This window comes from Neoarthrinium moseri, assembly GCF_022829205.1.
Source record: "Neoarthrinium moseri strain CBS 164.80 chromosome Unknown scaffold9_Wmoseri_CBS_16480, whole genome shotgun sequence".
Taxonomy (NCBI): domain Eukaryota; kingdom Fungi; phylum Ascomycota; class Sordariomycetes; order Amphisphaeriales; family Apiosporaceae; genus Neoarthrinium; species Neoarthrinium moseri.
This window is the reverse complement of record NW_026055123.1, coordinates 161,898-183,620: the sequence shown is the minus strand read 5'-3', so window position 1 is coordinate 183,620 and position 21,723 is coordinate 161,898. Positions and strand designations below refer to the sequence as shown.

Here is a 21,723-nt window from a genome sequence, read left to right as displayed (position 1 = left end):
AACGGTAAAAACTATAACTCATAAGAGTTTGTAAAATGATGGTAAAAACATTGTTGATTCGGAAGCTATTTGTAAAAGACTTCCGAGTCTATAGACCGTAGCGTGTTTGGCTTGTAGGATAAATGCGTCGGTCCGCTGCTTGGGGTTTGAACGCACTAGCATCCGCGGATGTCACCCCATTTTCTCCGCATTCTCTAGGTTGAATGCGGGGAAACTGTTTTCTGGGGTGCTCCATGAAGTTGATTCAGACCCTTGATTCTTGGCCTGCACACTTCCGCTTCTGTGATAGATGTAAATAGCCCGGATCTAGGAGCGATGCGCGGGTTCTAGGTCCGTTCCGAGCGTTATTGACAGGATAGCGGTCCGTTTATGCACGATACGTGACATAGAAAATTCAAAGTTCTTTCTGTGCTCTAATGACTGATACGATCTGATTGCTACTTGTAACGTGCTTGATTCAACAAGAGACAGACACCTTTTCATACATCATAGTAACCTTTGACCATATACCCGACACAATGGCGTCGAAGTCCAGCGTGACTCAAGCAATCGTAGCCCATCCCCCAATTGATGGGATAAGGCAATGGCGGTACGAAAATGTCAATATAGGACGGCCGGCCGATTATGAGGCCATCGTTGAGATCACTGCATCAGGGATTTGTCACACTGATCTAGGTTGTGGCACAGCTCCAGACGGGAGTCCGGGATTTCCGGTGTCTCCATATCCACGGGTTCTGGGACACGAGGGTATGTACTGCACTCCCCTCCCCTGTAGTACAACGTTGCTGAACTTTGGCAGGTGCCGGCATTGTGAGAGAAGTCGGCCCGAAGGTTAGCAAAGTAGGGCCTGGGGATGCAGTACTCCTGTCCTTCGCATTTTGCACTCAATGCCATAGTTGCCAATTTGGTGCCCCTGGATACTGCTCTCAATTCTCCCATATTAACTTTACGGGCGACGGTAAAACATTCTCCACCGCTGACGACAACACTCGCAACGTTGCCGGCTCATTCTTTGGCCAGTCAAGCTTCTCGAGGTTGACCAAAGTCCAGGAAACATCTATCGTGAAAGTAAATGAGTTAATCAAGGATGAGGATGAATTGAAGCTTTTCGCACCGTTAGGTTGCGGAATTCAGGTGAGTCAAGAGAAGACGCTGCCAAATCATATTTTTCGTGTCAATTAACTAAGTTACTGCACAGACTGGGGCCGGCACAGTAACAGAGCTAGCGAGCGCAAAGGCTGATGATACAGTTGCTGTTATAGGTCTCGGGGGTGTTGGACTAGCTGCCATCATGGTATGGAACCCGTTCAATGCAGTTGAGATTTTCCCTAACTTGAGTATCGTCGAAGGCTGCGAAACTCCGAGGCTGCAAATCCATCATTGGTATAGATCGTGTTGCAGGGCGCATCGAGCTCGCAAAAAAACTTGGGGCAACAGACGGCATCAACACTGCCGAAATCCCTGACTCTCTGACGGATGAAGTTCGAAAAATCACGAAAGGTGTTGGAAGCACGATTACCATCGATGCGACCGGTGTTGTGCCTTTGATTCAGCAGGGTGTTGAATTCACTGCCCATCAGGGCAAGATGATCTTGCTTGGAGTAGCACCGATGGATGCCGGTCTGCAGATACAAATTGTCCCGTACATGGTGGTAAGCTTGACGAAGCCAAAACCACTATTATGACTGCCAAGCTAAATAACCATGTCTAGACCGGCAAAATGATTTTCGGAAGTATGGAAGGCGGTGTCTACCCGGAAGAAGTACGATGATGAATCTGATGTGAGGTTTATGGCTAACTCGACACCCAGTATATACCACAAATGATTCGGTGGTACCGGTCGGGGAAATTTCCCGTGGATAAGCTCGTCAAATTCTATCCTGTAGGAACATTCTGAACTCCCCCAAATTGTGGGTTTGCAGGCGCTAAAAGTCATGCTACAGGTGGAGAAATACGAACAAGCCATTAGGGATATGGAAAATGGAACGACAATCAAACCCGTTCTACTATGGTGAGAGCAGAGTGAGTGCAACTTGGAACACATTTAGAGCGTGGATGAGGCGGGCAAGTCTTGAACCCAGGATCGAGGCAGTACTCCTCGTTGTGGTCAATTTCGCTGTAGTCATGAACGTTACTTGGAATGTAGATATGCAACAGTTTCACCTAATTCAATGAGCACCTCAGTTGCGCGTGTGCGTAACAGTGTAAACATCGAACCAATCCACGCCTAATGTGCAGCCCGCCCCTGTTAGGTACTGCCCAGGTCTGTGGAAGTACAGTGTTCAGTTCTACATATTTCACACGGCGCGGTCCGTGAAGCGGTCCGACGATGGTCATGATTCGTCAAAACCTGCAGGACAACGGCAAATCAGAACGATGGCATCAGGGGCCAACACTGAGAAGCCCCTGCTAGTCTCCTATGACCTGAAAAGTGGGTGCACTAGTGTGAGCAGGGTATAATCACGCAGCGTGTCTGGTGTGATGCCAGCATCGCAACTTTTGCTTGATATCAAAAATATAGAAAGGCGTAGATACAACAAAGAAACGAGAATTCCATTTCAAATCAAGGCCACACTAGCTGACGGTCTGCTTGTTACAGAAAAGAGTTTGAACATTGCAGAAGCCTTTGAGGCCATTGGATCCCCATTCAGCCCCAATGCCGCTTTCCTTATGCCCTCCAAACGGCGCCATTGGTGAAAGATCAAAGTGCGTATTGATCCACACATTGCCGGCCTGAATCAGCTTGCCAATTCTCGTCGCTTTCTTGATGTCATTACTCCACACTGAGGCCCCCAAACCCATGGAAGTGTTGTTTGCTCGTGTGATAACCTCATCCTCTGTCTTCCAGGACAGGAGTGGCACAATGGGACCTTCACCACGAATAAGTGATCCATATGCGGGACAAGACGTAGTAGACTTACCAAAAGGCTCCTCGACGACGATTCTCGAATCTTCGTCGGGTCTGTCGATGATTGTGGGAGTAACAAAATAACCTTGAGATGGCTCAATCTTTCCTCCAGTGGCCACTTTCCAGCCCTGCTTCTCGATATCGTCGAAAAACGTCTTAACACGTTCATACTGCATCGAGTTCTGCAGTGGCCCATGACTAACGCCGGGCTTCGAACCATCACCTATGACATATGATCTGACGTGCCCTACAACCGCATCCCTAAACTCTTCGTATATAGACTCGTGCACATAGATCCTTTTGAGGTTCAGGCAGATCTGAGAACTATTATAAGTGGAATCCACGCTACAATTGTACCAAAAAACCTACCTGGCCCGAGTTCAGAAATGCATAGAATGCAACCTTGAAGCAGTTGGTATATATGTCTTGACTTGATTGAATAGGCGAAACTGGGGGCGACTTACCTGCTGAGCAACCTTGTCTATGTTGATATCAGGGAGAACGATGGCTGGATCATTTCCGCCACTAACACAAGCTTAATACTGTACTGAGACCAACAAGAAGCGCGTTGTCATTGTAACTTACAGTTCTAAGGTCACACGCTTGAGCGTCTTGCTTGCGCTTTGGAGCACAAGTTTACCAGTTGTAGTAGACCCAGTGAAGCTAATCTTATCGATACCAGGATGACTGGTAATCCATGGGCCAAGCCTGTCATCTCCGCTCAAGGACTGGACGACGCCCGGTGGGAAGAACTGCTGGGCGAGTTCAACGAGTTTGAGCCCACAATACGGCGTAAAGGGTCTACCAGCTCAAAAGTGTTATCACATTGTTTCTCATGCGCAGAAAGGAAAAGATGGGTGATCTTACGAGGGTTTTACAATAATGACATTCCCTGTCAAGAGAGCTGGAGCGATCTTTCCCGTGGCGAGGAGAAGAGGGAAATTCCACGGGATAATAGCACCCACAATGCCAATCGGAACGTATCGCGTGGTCACCGTATGTCTCGCGTTGTCTTCGATTACGTCCTCGGGAAGAGCAATGTTGGCCATCCCACGCATCCATTCAATTGCTGCATCTGTTTCGTAATCTGCTTGAGGTATCTGAAAAGATTGAAAAGTCAATATAGCAAGAAATGAATCATACATGGTGTGCTTACAGGCTTCCCCTGCTCAGCGACGAGAAGGTCTCGAAATTGCAGCCTCAGGTGATCAACGGCATCGGCATAGGCCAGCACCGCGTTGCGACGCTCTTCATATGGTACACGAGACCACGTCTTAAATGCATCTTTAGCACAAGTAACAGCACGATCAAGGTCTTCCTGCGTCGCAAGAGGGACGTCTTCCTTGGGCTGCAAGTTTGCAGGGTTCAAGCCGTGCCTAACTTCTTTTGTAGGGCTGGGTTTGCCTCCTATAATCTGCACATATGACCTATCAAAGCTCAGGTCCGGTGTGCTTGACTTTGTCTGAATCGTTGCGGTAGCAGTTGCGGATGGCGCCATAGTGACTATTCGGGTATTCAAGGTTTGTTGGTTTTATTTTCTCCCGCATGAGATACTCCAGTATGTCTCAACGTGGAACAAGCTGTGTATGATGTCTGGGCTTCTAGAGCTAGGCTTTTGAACAGGAAGGCATAAGCGTGCAGGTAACGATGAAAAAGAGTGACGGTCCGAGTTCGGGAACTGAGTCAGTGAGTCAGCGGGAAGAAGAAAGAGGTAACCCGGTAAGCAGCCTAGACCAATACTTTACGACTAAGCAGTGGCCGTACAGATTTCTTGATTTGTATGTTTCGTATTTTACGAACTTGACTTGTCTACTTCCTCTACACGCGCCCCAGCCCAGACCTCCCAGTGCGTAAGCCAACGTCGTGCAGAGCCAGCGACGGACCGCGCTCGGGGTCTTTGTGGGACCGTCCGGACCCCGTTCGTTTATTCCGCCCATCGCCAAGACCATGGGGGTAGTTTAGACTTTGCGGGGTTAACACCAGCTGCGCTGTCAGTGGTTCCCCGAGTTTACTGCTTGCTGGCAACAGGCGATCCTTCTCAGCTTCGAAAATCTGGGACTTGGTCCGGATATGACGAATGCGGGGCATAACTCGTCTTTTGTCGCGAACTACATATTTGTACTGCAGGGGGAATGACCGTTGACGGCAGTTTAACTCTTTAATGTACCAATCGTAACTTCCCGTACCGATAGCATACCCAAATATAAGTAAGCTCTTGTTGAATACATGCAATTTCTATCGCTCCCTACTATTTAACATCATATATGAATCATCGTGAGGGGTTGTTATCGGATGAAGGTTGATTAAAGGTAGAAGCCATGCTAGAATACACATCACGTGGAAATCTCCAAAATCCACCCAGGTCTCCCTTGTCGCATTTGTTGTTGCAATATGGTTTGATGGAATGCCCCTGGAGATATAGCCCGTAGACTTGCCAATCGACTACCTACTTCCTCATATTTCTGCCCTTAATAATGGTAGATAGGTCTCCAACAGGTAATTGTAGGGGAAAGTCAACTATCTCAAACATGATGGACACGAGAATATACCAACCAGCAATGCACGTCACAAAAAGACTCGCACCCGCTCCCTTGAAAAAATTTCAGTCAATTTCAAGAAAGAGCGGTCAAAGTGAATTGGATGCAGATAGCTTACCACAAACATGTTGTTGGCCTTGGCCGTGTTTCCTTCGAAATCCGCTGCTTGGAGCCAAAATGCAGCTGTGAGCAAGCCAAAGGCTGGTAATAAGCTCAGAAAGATAATAACAAAGACAATATTTGTTCTCAAAGCGCATATCATGTACAGAAAAGCGAGTATGCCCATAATTACCAGCCAGAAACCTGCAAAGGTGATTATTGGTATCGGATGGGCTAGTCAGCTTCTTTGGGCTTCCGGTGGACTTACCGAGACTTGCATTGAACCTTGCAGCTGTAAGTCCAGCTGTGGGATTCGAGGGATCTGAGGCGTAAAAGCTATATGCTCCGAAAGTCGGGTTGAGCGTTCCTCCAAACGCGAACCAGAAGCCACCAAAGCTACAGAATACGGTCGCGGGAAAGCTATTTCCTAGGATCCACTCTAAGACACCGCTTAGAAACATCAGAAGACCACCCATAAAGAAGTATACGGCTCTGATAACCGAAAGGCACGAATGTTAGTATAGCCAATGTCCCAAGGGGAAGAAAGAGGCGGGATTGACGCACATTGTAGCGACACCAAAATCACCGGCTCCACGCCATCCCATTAGATCGCACGAAAGTGGCATGAGAGATAGTAGAAACCCGACGAGAGCCCTGTGCTACATCAGCAAGAAACGGCGAAACAAGTTACACTGTCTTGAATTTTCCATACATTGGTGTCGGGTTTCCAAATGTGCGCCTCAAATTTCCGGCAGCCTTGGTTGGGGGAGAAAGATACAACTTTTCAAACAGCTCAGGACTCATGCTTACACTCTGGACCGAGCGGAGTTGTCTGAGTCCGTCATTTCCGCCAGCCTCAAGATCGGTCAGGTTTTTGCTATCCACAGCATATTCATTGTGTGTACCGGTCATTATGAGTGCTAGATTGAGTAACCAGGTAAGGTGAAGTTACTACGGTGAGTGGACCGATGCCTGAGATGCCGTTTGTTTGCAGGGATTGGTGTGAATAAATGGGAGAGCAGTTCCCTTTTATGTGTCCAACCAGAGCCAGTGCATGATTTGGAGCAAGCAAAGCGGACCGCTTGTTATAACAGTGTACCTTAAGATGAAATCGTACCATTGTACTGTGGACTAAAATAGGGTGTGGGGTAGAGGCCTATGGGAAGAGATGACCCCAGGTTATGGGGGTTATCACTTGGGGTACATGGCATGAATAGTGTCAGAACGGTCCGGAGCGGCTATGACCTCGAGTATGGAAGCTCTGTTGGCCTGGCTCAGCTTGACTTCTATCCGTGAGTTTCGGGCTTCAGGAACGGATTGTTCGGATAATGGGTGATGTGAACTGCTCGACACAATCCTGAGTCAGATGTAAGGTGATGTTCAAGCCGCGTTCTATGCTAAATAAACATCACTTGCTCGCGATAATGCCTGAAGCATTCTGAACCAAGGTTTGTGATCTGCGTGATGACAAGGCTGGTTTACTCTCAGATGTTACGCCTTGGATGATCATTTAAGTTAGACTTGGCTGCGGTCGTTTCTAGGACTGAGAGGTATACGTTCCGATCCGTGATCACTAGCATTCTCGGAGGCGTGCATCGTGACGAATAACACACTATACTTTGGCATTGGGCATTGGGTTACGGACATGTCACAATACCCTCCAGATTACAGTTGACATTCTATGCTAGACATGTAGTAGTCAGGATCCATTGTGTTCGCAACATCCGTCCCAAAACCTGAGAAACCCTCGGTGGAGTCAATATCCACGTTGAAATCCAGGCCTGAAAAGCCATTGACCTCTTCGAAAGGGGGCGGCCGTGAAGTCGCATCCTTGGCTTCAGATCCTTTGAGTCTACTACACATAAGTCCATAGTCAACAATAGGCCATAGTAAATCCTCTAGCCCAGGGCTGGTATCAAGCGGCAGGCTGGAATCCAAGCGGATTTCGGATGCAACATCGCTTGCATTGAATAACAACAGTTGCTGATGCTGCAAGAAAGCAAAGCAAACCTTAGTAATTGATCAAACGTGCAACAAGGTAGGGGAAAGTGAGTTGTCAGTCATACCATTTTCGACGCATGTTCCCATACATGTCCCATCCGTTCGAGAATTGACAAGGCTTGCTGGCTATTTTCTTGGAGCTTTGATACTGATAATAGACTTGGCTGATTTTCGGCTTGTATGGCGATTGTGATTATGCTGCCGGCCAAAGTCGTGGCATATGCGTAGAAAGAGGCTCGGATGGGGAGGCCAGCTGTTGCCGCTTGGTCAAGGATATCTATGATCATGCTGGCATGCTCGCAGCTAGTGTGTAGAGATCGCACTAGGAAATTTGCGGGAACCCTATAGTTAAGTTTCTGAAGTCGAAGCAGCAGCAAAATAGGATGGTTGAGAAGACAGTAACATAGGTGAAACACCGCATGGGAGAATAACATATGTCCTGCGTCTTGGCAGTCCAGGGAGCCGTCTGTCTTTTGGTGCTTCTGAACAATGTCGTCGACGGACATGCTTTCAACCCGCAAATGGTGACTGACAAGGAGCAAGTATGTGTTGATAGTGGCGAATTCAGATCTCGAGTCCCAGGGAGCCAACTCGTCAGTTTCTCGTTGGTGCAAGACGTATCGTGCACACCGCCCAAGAGCCGATGCCGCTAAGATGGCGAGAGCGAAGTTACCACCAATGTGGTTCGACTCCGCAGTCCAGCTGGAAACCTGATGAAGGGTTGCTGTTCTTTGGGCATATCCGTTGCGAAAGGCCATTTCGTCACATGGTAGCTGAACTTGGCAATCCTCATCGTGAATAGCAGGCGGTCGACTTCTGCCACAAGAAACAAGCTTGTCAAGAAGATATATCGACCAGAAAACCCTCCTACATTTCTCTTGTTCAACAACGGAGGATGTGCCAGATGGCTCTTTCATCAGTTGCAAATCTTGGGCTATGCGTACAGCAAGACCAATCTTGAGCCACCCAGAACTGGTCCGCCCAGCTGCTCGTGTTCATTCTGCGTTAGTACGGGAGGGAATGCGCTAGCCACACAATTGGCTTACCTGTGAAGTCTATGATGGCCAACAGATTGGTCGTCTGGGCGACGTGCAAGTTTGGACAATTCTCTGCCGTCATGTGGTCGTTTAGAACGGAGAGCCAGGCTTCCCGGGCATAGGCCTCAGTGGCTTGATCTTTCGCACCGTTAAAATATGCATCATTGGAGAATCTGAGTGCGGTTGCGAGAACCGCATACACCAGGCATTTTGGTAGCTGGCCAAAAGCGAGTCCTTCCCGAAAGCTCTCCTCTTGAAAATACGAATAGGGTTGGTTGTGGGCGTGGAGAAAATAAGTATCGATCAGGGACTGCATTACTGAGTGAGGTGGTAAGGTTGAAAAACGTCTTTATCAAGTCAAACCGATTGAATTTATCCCAGCTGGAGTGATCTAGACTCACGGAATATTAGCTGCGTCCAATTCCGCAGAATGTGGTACGCTCTGCGACAATCGACGCTCGGGTGGTGAAGTGGAGTCTCGCGGGGGCCTCGGCCTTTGTGTTCTCGGGTACACGGAGGTAGCGGCAGATGGGGTGTTGGGTACTTGATCAACGGCGATAGGACTCGTTCTGGTCACATACATTCAGACAATGTACTCGGATAAGTTGTAAAGGGATGCGTGTTTAAAGTCACAAACCTCGTTTCCACTTGACCAATGTCATCCAGCCAAGCCATCTGATTTAGCCAAGCAAGCTGACTTTCAATGTGCTTGATTCTCTTCAGGAGTTCAGGCTGTTGTACTTTAGTATGGGCTCTCAAGCGTGACCTTGGGTCTCATTTGCAGTACTATCTTACATTTGCAACTTCCGGGCGGGGTGACTTAGAGGAGAGCGCCATGGAGAGTTGCGATGCCGGAGGAATGACCGAAGGGGGCCGCGTTTGTGAATAAGGCTCATAGTGACAACTTCGATCAACTCTTTGGCAGTTCTTGCAGCGAGGTTTCTCTCCCGTGCATTTCGTCTTTCGATGGCTGGACAAGTGTTTTGTAAGCTGCTTGCTACGGTAGTTGGCGGCGTTGCAAGCCTAGCTCGGGCCCGTTTCACACGAAGTGATAACGGGGACACGCAGTCCCATGACAGCGGGGAGCGGATCAATACACGTACCGGCAGTGGGTGCATGCTTGTCGTATGCGGCGAATTGCTCCTGATATGGTCGCGTTGCGGCCATCTGACCCCAGCCAAGCGGACGAATCTGGGGGAGATCCCCTTGCCTGGACCTGGTTCGGGGGGGTTGGAGACATCTTCTCTCATGGCATACTGGGCAGGTTGAGGTTTGGCTGCGCTTTAACAGAATTTTGGCGTAGGGCTTCTGATCAATGGGAAAGGATGGGATCAGAACTTCTGAATCAAGTGGGGTGCGGAATGAGCAGGTAAGAGTTCAGCTCCAGACGCGTAATACCGTTAAGTACACATCACTACAGTGTGTCTTATGCTGAGCCGAAGCTGAGGGGAACAACAGGGGTCATAATATGGGCGAAGCTAGTGAAACGGCTAGGGTCCCCCATGGGGCACGAACATACAATCCACAAAATCACCTGGGCAGACGCAAGAGTGCGGGGTTGCCGGAACATGGCATCGGTTCCAGTGGGATAAGGTTATACTGTGTGGGTCGGACAATAGCGGAATGGAAGTGCAGCACTCCCAAAATGCCTAGGCAATGCGGGTAGTATAAATAGTGGCTGCCCCTCACACGGAACATACGGCTCTGTGATTTGGAGGAAGCTTTGGTAGATAGAACTATAGGCGAGCACGTCTGACATCTCCTATCAAGAAATATCCAGGAGACGCTGCTCTAGATGAACCAGAACGGTTAAGAGAACCAGTGAAGGCGCTTCTTTTGTACGGTGGCTCTTTTATAATTTAGGGTTCGAGCAACTTCGTCTCGCCTTGACCAGCCGATTTCCAAGTCGACGAACAAGATGCTTTTGATACTTTCCACTACCGGTCTTAGGGATCTCATTGCCGGTACCAGGATCCCCGACCCAGAAGATGTAGTGCGGCTCCTTGACGCGTCCAAGCTTTTGTGATACCCAGCTCCGCACGTTGGCGTCTGATGGTCTCTCAGATGCCCCTCGAGCTTGACTGAGGAAGCACGCAACGACCTCACCGTATTTGTGATCCTCAAGACCAACGACGCAGCTCTCCCCGATAGATGTGTGTTCCAGGAGTCGATCTTCGATCTCACTAGGTGATATGTTTTCGCCGCCTATGCCATGTAAGCGCCTTGACGGTCAGGGAATCAGCGGCCAGTCCACTGCCGAGCATGCCACCTACCTCGGATGATAAGATCCTTGATTCTACCTGTAATACGACCATATCCATCTGAACCAATGAAGCCCTCATCTCCAGTGTGCATCCAAATGACCCCGTTCTCATCCGGTCTCATTACCTGCTTCGTCCTTTCTTCATCTTTCCAGTACCCTTTCTGGAGTGCAAATCCCGACGTGCAGATCTCTCCCCGTTGTCCAAATGGCAAGGCGTCTCCCCGACTATTGACCACCTTCGCTGAAGTGTGGGGAAAGACTCGTCCTATGGTTGTAAATCGCTTTTCCTGGCTATCGTCTATAGAGGTTATGAAGGTGACAGGACTTGTTTCGGTCATACCGTAGGCGATTAGCATTCCTTCGATATTCATCTGCTCTCGGATGTCTTTCATAAGTTTGGAAGGAACCATGGCGCCAGCGGCAAGGCCGGTGCGGATTGTTGTTAGCTCGTATCCCTTCTCTTTCACGACCGCCAGCTCAGATATGAACATTGTGGGTACTCCAAGCAGCGCTGTAGCTTTGTGCTGGACGACAGCATGTATGGTAGATTCCGCGCTAAAGTTGTCTGATGGGAACATGATCGAGCTACCGTAGCAGAAACTTGCAAGGAGGCCCATCACCAGTCCAAAGCAATGGAATAGAGGTGGAGGGCAGCAAACTACATCATCGGAGGTAAGTTTCATGGCGGACCCAACGAATCGGGCGTTGTTGATTATGTTGCTGTATAAAACTTAGAAAATAACAAGTAGACTGATATGACCATTGTGTCCTTACTGGTGGGTGAGACAGGCTGCCTTGGGCATGCCGGTTGTACCTGTATTTTATTTACGCTTCAGTTTCCGAAACGAGTCACGTCAGCTTGAAGGTTCCGTACCTGATGTGAATTGTAAATTCAAAATATCTGAGTTCAGTACACTCGCTTCGATACTTTCCAACCTCGCTTCTTCGATTATAGGGCACGGTAAGCCCTGCAGGAAAGATGCGTACGTTTGAATGCTGACCTCAGCAACATTTGGGGCATCTCCAAAGCAGACAACATGTCGCAAATCAGTTTGTGGCCAACAAGCCCCGAGAGCTTTGGCGATGTGCCCACGTAGTGATCTGGTTCCGATTCGTGTTGCGATAAAGAGCATTTTGCAATCTGTTCTCTTTAGTAACTCGGATTGTATCCCAATCATGTGAGAACATACTGGCTCGTGCGAGTGCTTGGCGAAGTTCCTCTGCGGAATACGTGTTGTTCAACACTACAGCTGGGCAGCCTATTCTGCCGGCGCCCATGAAGACTTCAACGTATTCAACGCGGTTTCCTGCCATCACCCCAATGGCGTCACCATGCTGTAAACCCATTGATATTAGGCTTGTTGCGACTAACTTGCTACGGTCTTCAACTTGTCGGTATGACATGCGTGTCGACTGCCATGGAACTACGATTGCATCCTTGTCTCCATGCTTGGCTGCTTGCTCCCTAATGAGGGTTCCCAGCGTCTTGCTCCATAGTACCGGGGTTCGGGGTCCTACAACAATGGCAGCACCTTCTTGTGTCGTTGTTTGTGTGGCCATTGTTGCCAATGTGTCTGTGGGCTGCTGGAAATTTGGTCAACCTACAAATTGAAATAAATGTTCTCGTCTTTCACCAAATTTCTAATGAGTTTCTTAGACTGTTGTGGTTAGCTCTTATGGATCTTGAGCCTCCCGATAGCTTGAACAATCTTGATGGTTTGAGGCGGAGCCCCGGTTCCATCGGACCGCTGTGGTCATGGCAAGACCATTTAACGTGGGTCCTAACCGGCAAGGACTGGCACATACCCTCTCAGTATCATGGCGCATGTTCCCTCGAAGTATTGGGAAAATTGAAGATGCTTCGGATTTGCGTAGTTGTCACATGGAAAATTCCTACTGTTCACTGCGGAGGATGTCCAGGCTACATGCCCCACGAAGACTCCTGTCCATTCTCAAGTAATAGTGGCTGTCAGCACCCAGCAGGACACTATCTGGAGCGTTGGCAAGACACTGTCACCAAGTATATCCGAGTACTTCTATGTAGAGAAAGCAAGTTTTGTGTAACATTGGCGTCCGCGGATTCAGCGGTGCAGCGTTTCCTAGCAGCCTATTGGAAGCGCGTGGCTTGAAAACACTGCATGTCGAGCGGGAAACCCGCCTTGGGTTAGCCCGCAAGACGGTCCGCAGTGCGGAACGAAAACGGCCCCGCCCACAAGTCCGGACAAGCACTCTGTTGCGCCGACCCGCATGGTGCTGTGCCGCCATGATAGACCTTGTTGATTTGACGATGAGAGGCAGGTTGATGGCAGCCCATCGCACAATTACTAGCCTCCACTTCGACACGCAAGCACAACTTCATGCAAACAAGCTCAAGCGGTTCGTGGCGGGTCATTGTCCAGTCCAGCTTCACGCCAGCATCAGCAGCGCGACATCATGGCATGTTGTTACATTGCAGCATTTTGTATCAACCATTTGATTAAAGCATGTCAATTCTTGGATATCGGCGATAATATTAAGTATAACGAAGACAAGGCGACACTTGGGCCAGACGCGCCCGATCCAGGCCTCGAAATAAAACTACAGGCCGGCGCGGCATCTGGGTCATCGCTTACCCTGTCACTGGGAGGTCTCACCTGCTCATCCTGCACCAGCGCGGTTGAAGAAGCACTACTGGCACTACCCAGTGTTGCCAAAGTTAGAGTATCATTGACTCTTCAGCAGGCAACTGTGATAGGCAACAGCAACAAGGATCTAAATGAAGATCTTATACTTCAAAGTATCCGCAGTATCGGCTATGATGCTCAACCCGGCCCTCGATCTCCACGAGAGATAGTTGAGCTTCTTCAATATCGAGACAAAACGGATCATCTTGGGTCTACATTGTCTCACATTGGCCGCTGTGCTACGCTGCTCCAGGCATTAACCTTTTGCCTCTATCTTCTGCCTGGACGATCAACCCTTGTTCAATGCTTGAGGTGGTGTCTACACACCGCATCCATTATCGTCATACTATACGTACAATTTATTCCGGTATACTGGATTCACCAGGATGGTTGGAAATGGTTACGAGGTGGCCGTATGAATATGAACACTTTGACTTCGCTGTCAATGGGCCTCGGATCACTTCTCCCATGCATGGATTGGCTTGCGAGTACGGGGCTACAATCAATCTCTTACTATTCAATGGCAGTCGGCATTGCTCTTGTCGTTGTTTCAGGGAAGTATGTGGACATCCTGTCTCGACGTGCGGCATCGAAAGACCTGGCTCAGATTTACAAGCCCATCCTGGAGACTGACTTTGCATTGCTGCATCCAACGATGGAGGTATGTAGGACAGGCAAATCCCTTCATGAAGTAGTTAATAGCAACTAATCGTCGTCAAGAGGGTACCAACCTCATATCTTAGGCCGGCTGATAAGATTTTGGTCGAACCACACTCGGTCATTCCCTGCGACTCCTACGTGCTTGAAGGTTCCTCTCTTATTGGACAGTCGATTGTTACTGGAGAATCTCTTCCTGTGAAGAAACATGTAGGCGATTATCTACTTGGGGGAACTAGGAACTTGACCAGTCCCCTGGTATGCGTTGTTCAGAGAGAGAAAGGATCTTCATTCTACACCAAGCTGGTGCAAAGTGCCGCAGAATCCAGCTCCGAGTCTACTGAGAACCATAGGCTACTCAACACCATCACGAGGCATTTCGTTGCAGTCGTAATAGGCCTATCCTTCACAATACCTTTGATCAAACTGTATCCCCTCATTGGTAACGTGTCAATGTACGACATCTTTTATCAATGGGTGTCGCAAACGGTCACGATTCTTACGAGCGCGTGCCCTTGTGCCGTAAACCTCGCAATACCTTCAGCCGTGGTTGCTGCCGTTGGTATGTTGATTCGGCTGCAGAGATCGTTTGCTCCTATGTTTGCTGACTGTCTTCGGGATAGTCACCGCTTGTCGGCAAGGAATTATCGTTACCGGAGGTATAAACACTATTGAAAAGCTCGAGATGTCTCAGAAGGTTGTATTTGATAAAACTGGTACACTGACACAAGCCAAGCTTCATGTGGAAAACTTCCATTATTTGCCCGAATGGGTGAATCAAGGAAGCATCCTTTGGGAGTATGCCTGCACGGTAGAGAGTCAAGTAATCAACCAGCATCCTATTGCCCGAGCCATCTTTAGTTCTGGATTGCGAAAGCTCGGACCAGCATGGACAGAAAACCAGCATCTTCGCAGATATCGCAACTTGGTATGCGATTCTGGCCAAGGTATTATGGGTGAGGTCCAGTTAGGGAAACATCCCTGGAGGAATATTGTTATGGGAAACTCTCGGTATCTCATGGACACCGGAGTTACTGACGTCCCGGAAAAGCTCGCCATGGACAACACAGGCATGATTGTTGTTCATATGGGGATTGACATGGCATACGCCGGCACATTTCTTGTTTCTGTTAGAAACCTATGCATCTCTAAATGGCGGGACTGACCAAACTCTAGGACTCTATCAGAGATGAAGCGCACTATGTGGTGCAGAGTCTTGTTGCAGCTGGTTACGAGTGTGGAATGGTACGGTAGAATGTCTCACCAACATCTGGAGTGCTGTATACTGATATTAAGCCTCCCAGCTCACTGGAGACACCCAAGAATCTGCCTCGCGCGTTTCCCAGAAGTTAGGCATTCCCATCATCAAAGCACAAGCGCTGCCGGATGAGAAACGAGAATGTATCCAAGCTTTACAGAGGTCTGGCGATATCGTGACCATGGTATGACTCTCTGCATAGACTTCGAGGACTTGGCTACTAATATCAGCTGCAGGTTGGAGATGGGCTCAATGATGCTCCATCTCTTTCTGCGGCTGGAGTAGGTATCGGCCTCCAGAAGGATACGACCATCAGTACTATTGGTGGTGCCGTCATTATCGTGAACTCAAGCCTCCAGTCTGTCCTTGAGCTGTACAACATAGCCAAGATGACTATGAGTCAAGTCCGATTCAACCTCTCCTGGATTTTAGCCTACAATATTGTCTCATTGAGTCTATCTACTGGACTGTTCGCTCCCTTCAACATGTCATTGTCGCCGTAAGTGAGAACTGACTCCGCTGCTCTTTCAACTTTTGAAGTGCTGACGATTAGCTTATCATGCCTAGGTCTGCTGCTGCGTTGATGATGTCATTCTCATCTGTATTTATGACGCTAGGATGCTTTCGACTACGAAAACGGCTTGAAGGTGTCGTGAACTCGCGCAACAAAGGCACACCGGTAGACTAAAGTAACACGGATCACCGGTTTGATAATTTGGCCCTCTGATCATATTTTGGGTGCTTTGAAAAAGTCCTATATCTAAACGCTGGACCCCTATTGGTATTCCAACCAAATAATATTAAAAGGATAATTTCAAACTCCGGTATTTTGCTATATAATGTTAATGTCATATTCTAATGCTTTGATCTGATGTAGAGTGATTCGTATTGTATTGCTTTATCGAACCATGGTTTTTCGTTAGCTCTGAACTAGTTTGATCACTATTCTCTACACGGAGAGGTAGCCATAATTTGGAAGTGAAGACCCACCGGTTCATTGATTCTATTGATGCCGCACAGCTACAAGACACGGCATAGTGCCTGGCCTTCGCTAACAGAGTCTCGTTCTACCCATGTCGTTTCGAATAGTCCTGCTCTGGTCGCCTTAACGGAAACTTCCATCTTCATGCTCTCAATCACCATCACCTCGTCTCCAGACTCCACATGGTCTCCATTCTTCTTCTGGATTGAAAGTACTTTACATGGCATGGGGGCTACTATCTCGTTTGACTCGTTCTTGTTTTCTGCCTTTACCAGCTCACGTCGACTTTCACTATACGACAACAGAGTATGCCGCTGGAAACCGAGCCATTCTCCTACATGGGGAAAGTGGCAGAGGATTTCCTGCGGTTGCTCTAGCTTGTCTGAGCGGTTATCCGGCACCACACAATATGCCCAAAACTTTGTCTCGTCTAGACTAATCTCAACTTTTGCTGATTGGCAAGGGAAGTTGTTGAATGCGGATGTAAGCCGTGCGATGGCTTCAAACCTGTGCAGTTTGAACCTCACCAACGGCTGCAGGCCATGCCTTTCGTTTCGGAGCATGTTGCTGATCTTGTTGTACTGATTCACTGTGGCTTTGGCAGGGCTTGACCAACTGTTTTGGTCAGCATCGTCCGGCGTCGAAGCTTTAGATGCTTCCAGAAGCTCTATGATCTTGACCTCCCCATCCTGGAAAGCGGAGTTCGGAACGTCGGATTTCCATAAACATAGTAGTGGATTTTCAGCGTGGCTAGGTACGATGACGTCTGCATTGACACTGACAGGATCATAGCGCTGGGTGCGAAAGTGGGTGCGCACATTCCCAAATGGAATTCGAGACCCAGAATTGATTCTTTCCATTCTTGAAGTGAAACGGAAACATAAGGCTGATATGATGATTTCGGCAAAGCGGGCTTTCTTTGGCCTCCTGATTCGAAGCAACTGATCCAAGTTTTGGGGTATAAATGATGTGGTGTATCGCAAATCATGAAAGTAGGGATGTTCCAGGCACCGCTGAAGAAATAGTTGATTCGTCTTGATACCGACACAAGCAAGATTCTTCAGTGCCAGAATCATTCTCTGAATTGCTTCCGTCCTCGTCGGCGCCCACACTACAACCTTCGCTACCATGGAGTCAAAATAGATAGAAATAGAGGATCCAGACCTCAGCGCTGTCTCGTGACGAACATATCCGTTTGAGGAAGCAGTACTGTCGTATGGTCGCCAAAGTTGAACTGTACCATGTTCTGGGAAGAAATCACGCGACGGATCTTCAGCGCAGAGTCGACATTCCATGGCATGTCCAGTTTGCTTCACTTGCTGCAAGTTGGACAGTTCTTTCAAATTTCCACCAGCAGCAACATAAAGCTGTAATGCTACGAGGTCGGTACCCGTGACCTCCTCAGTGATGGGGTGTTCAACTTGCAACCGCGCGTTGACCTCGAGGAAAAAGAACTTGCACGTCTCAACATCGACGACGAACTCAACAGTTCCCGCATTATCATAACCGATAAAGCTGGCAATAGTAAGCGCTGTTTGAGACATCGCTTGCCGCAACTCGTCTGTCAGGAATTCGCAAGGTGTCTCCTCAATGACCTTCTGATGTCGGCGCTGTGCAGAACAGTCCCGCTCGAAGAAGCTGATGACATTTCCGTGTGAGTCTCCCATGATCTGAATCTCGACATGCTTGCTTTTTTCAATGAACTTCTCCAATATGCAATCGGTAGATCCGAAGGATCTCTCTGCCTCAGACTGCACACGAGCTAATTCGCCCGATAGTTGGGACGCTTCTCGGACAACACGCATGCCCTTTCCGCCTCCGCCCGCTGAAGCCTTGAGCATGACTGGAAATCCGATGTTTGTTGCGGAAGTCAGGAGGTCTTCAAGATCAAGACTGGACCCCTTGAATCCAGGGATCAGCGGAACGTGCGGCGCCTTCTCTGAGAGATATTCTTTAGATCGCCGCTTGTCCCCAAGTGTTGACATTGCACTGGAGCTGGGCCCAATAAATATCAGTCCGGTTTGACGAACTCTGTCTGCAAAGCCAGCGTTCTCACTCAAATAGCCATAGCCTGGGTGAATGGCGTCTGCGGCAGCATCCACAGCCGTCTTGACGAGCAAATCAATGTTCAGAAAGGGGTTCCCTGCATGATCCCCCATGCTACCCAAGCAGATTATCTCATCAGCTTCGTCCACATGCTGTGACTGTTGATCCCTATATCATATTAGTCCCATCAACATTAATCAGTCTGTACTGTGGTCGTCTTACTCCAGGACATATGCAACAACAGTTCGGACCATGAGCTTTTGGCATGTCGCAATTATGCGGCACGCTATCTCCCCACGATTTGCAATGAAAAGCTTCTGGATGAACGGCAACCCTGTGACAGGGTTGACTGGTAGCGGCGCAACAAACAAACGTTCCCGAGCCGGCATGGCGCTAAGAGTCGGGTCTTCGATTTCTGTGGAAGGCATCGTGGAAGGTATCCTTGTGGCTAAACCGATCGGTTAAACATGTTTTGGAGTAGATTCAGTATAACTTGGAAGCGATGGTACTATAGCTGGTGCTTAAAGCTGCCTTGCGCGCTGCAATTATGAGGCAACCGGTGGCCCGGTCCGGTCCAGTACCGCCAATTGCCAGGATCTGGGTGAGTTGCGGACCGATGGTGGGCCTAGCATCTCTGCGCCGTGGCGAAGAACTTAATGCGTCCGTCCAAAAGTGCAAGGTCCTTTCAACCAACCTGAAGTCCGCGAAAGGCTTCTTTCAGATATCTCCGCAGACCGGGTATATTGGTATGCTGACTGATTGATCTTAATTAGGACTACAATCATGAAAGTCACACAGATAACACAACAAATCGATGGAATTGTGCTACTTGGAGAGAACAAGCGAAATGTAAGAGTACTCGTGAGAGCGCTCGGCTGCCTATATCACATCCTGGCTAAAAACCTACTTCCATCCCTGTCTGCAATTTCCTTGTCTGAAACAATATCCAAGCACATCCCCAGTACATCGCGAGTATCTCTTGGATCAATGATCCCATCATCAATTATCATGCTGCTAGTGGCATAGCTTTCTGCGTCCTTCTGTGCCTGGATTCGGAAGTCGTTGGTTGCTTTCTTCAAATTCTCCTCGGGCACACTGCTATTAGTTCCTTCGGTCTTTGCCATTCGTATCTGTTCCATGACGCCAGCGAGTTGATCTGGTCCCATAACGCTGCACTTTCCAATGGGCCAAGTGAAGATGAAGCGGGGCTTGTACGCTCTTCCGCACATAGCGTAGTTACCGGCTCCATAGGAAGCGCCCATGATAATCGAAATGTGAGGTACCTGTGAGCATGAAACTGCAGACACCAACTGGGCCCCAATCTTAATTATACCAGCGTGTTCGGACTTGGCACCTACCATGAACCCCGTGACGTTGTGGAGAAAGACGATCGGACTACACCTGCGAAAGCGCCCCACGTTAGTCACACTGCTGCGATTTATGGAGTAGATGCAAACTTGCTCTTGATTACAGAGCCGGACGAACTGAGCAGCTTTGGCTGCTTCATGGGGATTGATGATTGAGACCTGATTGGCCACGATTCCTACCCGATGTCCTGTGAAATTGTAAGCTCAAAGCATTTTTCCAAAGTGGAAATGGTAATACCCATGATATGAGCCCACGCTGTCAGCATATTTGGTCCATACTGGGGCTTGAATGTCGATATACGAGAGTCGTCGACGATCCGTAATATGACCTCTCTCATGTCAAAAGCCTTTCGAATATCAGGATTAACGAGATACAGTAGATCTTCCACTGGATATCGTGGAATGCGGGCTTGGTTGACTTCGTGAAGGACGCGATATAATCGAGGTTTCAGAGAAGCACCCCAATCCCTGGCTTTGTGGATTGCATCAAACCTATCAATACCTACGTTAGCATATATACCGTCAAATCCTGAAAACGTGTTACACACTCATCTATTGCAATCTGGTCTGCCAGTCCGGTTTGGGCCGCGTGAATTCGTGCGCCCCCCAACTCCTCAGCTTCAATAATCTCCCCAGTCGCCATCTTGACCAGCGGTGGACCACCTAGGAAGGCTTGTGCTTGATTCTCAACAAATATGGTATAATCCGACAATGCGGGGTGGTAGGCACCTCCTGCTGTAGATGATCCAAACACAATTGCGCAGGATGGCTTTCCTTGCATCGTTCTCAGCGCCAGATCGCGGAAAAGCTGACCCCCTTTGTGGAAAACTCGGAATTGCTGAGGCAGGAACACACCAGCCTAAAACAAGATGTCAGGGGAAATACCAAAGCGCGCTCAGGCTTTCAAACTTTACCGATTGAACCAAAGAAATCAAGGGCAGGTCATTCTCGGTAGCTATTTCTAACATACGATTGACCTTTATCACTGCAATCAGAATCAGTTTAGTCTTCAAAGCCTGCAATGTGTATGCTACTTTGCTCACCAGTCATTTCATTCCAGGCTCCCCCACTTTGTGTTGGAATATGTGACATCAAAAGACATATTGTTCCACTTCAGAAATTAGAATTTTGGGCATCTTGCAATTAGGTATTCGAGATGCGTACCTGACAGTTCCAATCCCAGCAATCAGGTTTGCGCACGGTGTAGAGTCCCGATTCCCGTAGCCCGCAAAGGAGCAAAGCTCTAGGAATGGAGATCCCTGGTCAAGGAGTAGAGCAATTCTATCCCGAGCTGGTTAAGAAGACAGTACATTAGTTCTGACCTACAGAAAAAATCTTTTGATCGCACATACGGAGCAACTGGCCGCGGCTCTGGTGTCGTGAGAGCGAAGCCTCGGTACCTTCGCTGCTCACATCATTTAGAGCCTTTTCGAATTTTTGAAGGACAGGAACCCATTTTTCCCTATTCTGTCTGAGCCGATCGCTGCGTAGATCTAAAGCTGACTGCCCGACAGGGTACTGATGTAACGGCGCCATCGTGGATGTCTGATGTTGACGTTCTCAGGAGTCGAATTTCCAATTCAATGACACTTGCTATCAGAAGAGGGTATGGTACCAACTTGAGTACAGGGCCTGTGCTTGGCGTCGGACCGGACGGACCGAACTTCACATTATGATAACAAGCAGTTTCATTGCCAACTTACTTGGGAACAAAACATGTAAGTTTGGAAAGGCTACATTCTGTATCTATCTTCATGGAACGCTAATACAGAAGTAAATCATGTATCGGGTGGTGCTGCAGTAACTCAGCCGTACTTACTGGCCAAAGCCGCCTTGCCACATAGCAGGCGATGCACAAAATGTCTCCCCACTCACCACCGGCCGGTCCGCGCGGGCCGCCAGTCA

The 21,723-nt window shown here is 48.7% G+C and overlaps 7 protein-coding genes across 7 annotated transcripts; 2 read left to right on the top strand and 5 right to left on the bottom strand.

Annotated features, from left to right (window-relative positions):
• Positions 1–518: 518 nt before the first annotated feature.
• JN550_003648 (uncharacterized protein) lies at positions 519–2,015 on the top strand (the record flags this gene model as incomplete). The annotated part of the gene is made up of 7 exons (XM_049315075.1): positions 519–747; positions 800–1,134; positions 1,199–1,294; positions 1,350–1,652; positions 1,712–1,762; positions 1,811–1,882; positions 1,944–2,015. 7 exons carry the CDS (start codon positions 519–521, stop codon positions 2,013–2,015), a joined length of 1,158 nt encoding a protein of 385 aa, XP_049174218.1.
• A 559-nt stretch (positions 2,016–2,574) lies between these two features.
• Positions 2,575–4,406, bottom strand: JN550_003647 (uncharacterized protein; the record flags this gene model as incomplete). The annotated part of the gene is made up of 7 exons (XM_049315074.1): positions 2,575–2,870; positions 2,922–3,225; positions 3,278–3,310; positions 3,373–3,433; positions 3,494–3,709; positions 3,776–4,008; positions 4,065–4,406. 7 exons carry the CDS (start codon positions 4,404–4,406, stop codon positions 2,575–2,577), a joined length of 1,485 nt encoding a protein of 494 aa, XP_049174217.1.
• A 948-nt stretch (positions 4,407–5,354) lies between these two features.
• On the bottom strand, positions 5,355–6,456 carry JN550_003646 (uncharacterized protein; the record flags this gene model as incomplete). Its single annotated transcript, XM_049315073.1, has 5 exons — positions 5,355–5,498; positions 5,564–5,748; positions 5,813–6,036; positions 6,109–6,198; positions 6,257–6,456. 5 exons carry the CDS (start codon positions 6,454–6,456, stop codon positions 5,355–5,357), a joined length of 843 nt encoding a protein of 280 aa, XP_049174216.1.
• Positions 6,457–7,209: 753 nt separating this feature from the next.
• On the bottom strand, positions 7,210–9,419 carry JN550_003645 (uncharacterized protein; the record flags this gene model as incomplete). Its single annotated transcript, XM_049315072.1, has 6 exons — positions 7,210–7,533; positions 7,611–8,530; positions 8,592–8,929; positions 8,984–9,151; positions 9,220–9,314; positions 9,378–9,419. 6 exons carry the CDS (start codon positions 9,417–9,419, stop codon positions 7,210–7,212), a joined length of 1,887 nt encoding a protein of 628 aa, XP_049174215.1.
• A 1,015-nt stretch (positions 9,420–10,434) lies between these two features.
• On the bottom strand, positions 10,435–12,405 carry JN550_003644 (uncharacterized protein; the record flags this gene model as incomplete). Its single annotated transcript, XM_049315071.1, has 5 exons — positions 10,435–10,787; positions 10,856–11,565; positions 11,620–11,659; positions 11,833–11,946; positions 12,036–12,405. 5 exons carry the CDS (start codon positions 12,403–12,405, stop codon positions 10,435–10,437), a joined length of 1,587 nt encoding a protein of 528 aa, XP_049174214.1.
• An 873-nt stretch (positions 12,406–13,278) lies between these two features.
• On the top strand, positions 13,279–16,111 carry JN550_003643 (uncharacterized protein; the record flags this gene model as incomplete). The annotated part of the gene is made up of 8 exons (XM_049315070.1): positions 13,279–13,996; positions 14,063–14,169; positions 14,229–14,727; positions 14,789–15,294; positions 15,342–15,410; positions 15,470–15,607; positions 15,660–15,922; positions 15,991–16,111. 8 exons carry the CDS (start codon positions 13,279–13,281, stop codon positions 16,109–16,111), a joined length of 2,421 nt encoding a protein of 806 aa, XP_049174213.1.
• Positions 16,112–16,443: 332 nt separating this feature from the next.
• JN550_003642 (uncharacterized protein) lies at positions 16,444–21,354 on the bottom strand (the record flags this gene model as incomplete). Its single annotated transcript, XM_049315069.1, has 10 exons — positions 16,444–18,619; positions 18,674–18,899; positions 19,359–19,852; positions 19,937–20,006; positions 20,057–20,310; positions 20,367–20,677; positions 20,733–20,803; positions 20,862–20,887; positions 20,983–21,109; positions 21,171–21,354. 10 exons carry the CDS (start codon positions 21,352–21,354, stop codon positions 16,444–16,446), a joined length of 3,939 nt encoding a protein of 1,312 aa, XP_049174212.1.
• Between the last annotated feature and the right edge of the window lie 369 nt (positions 21,355–21,723).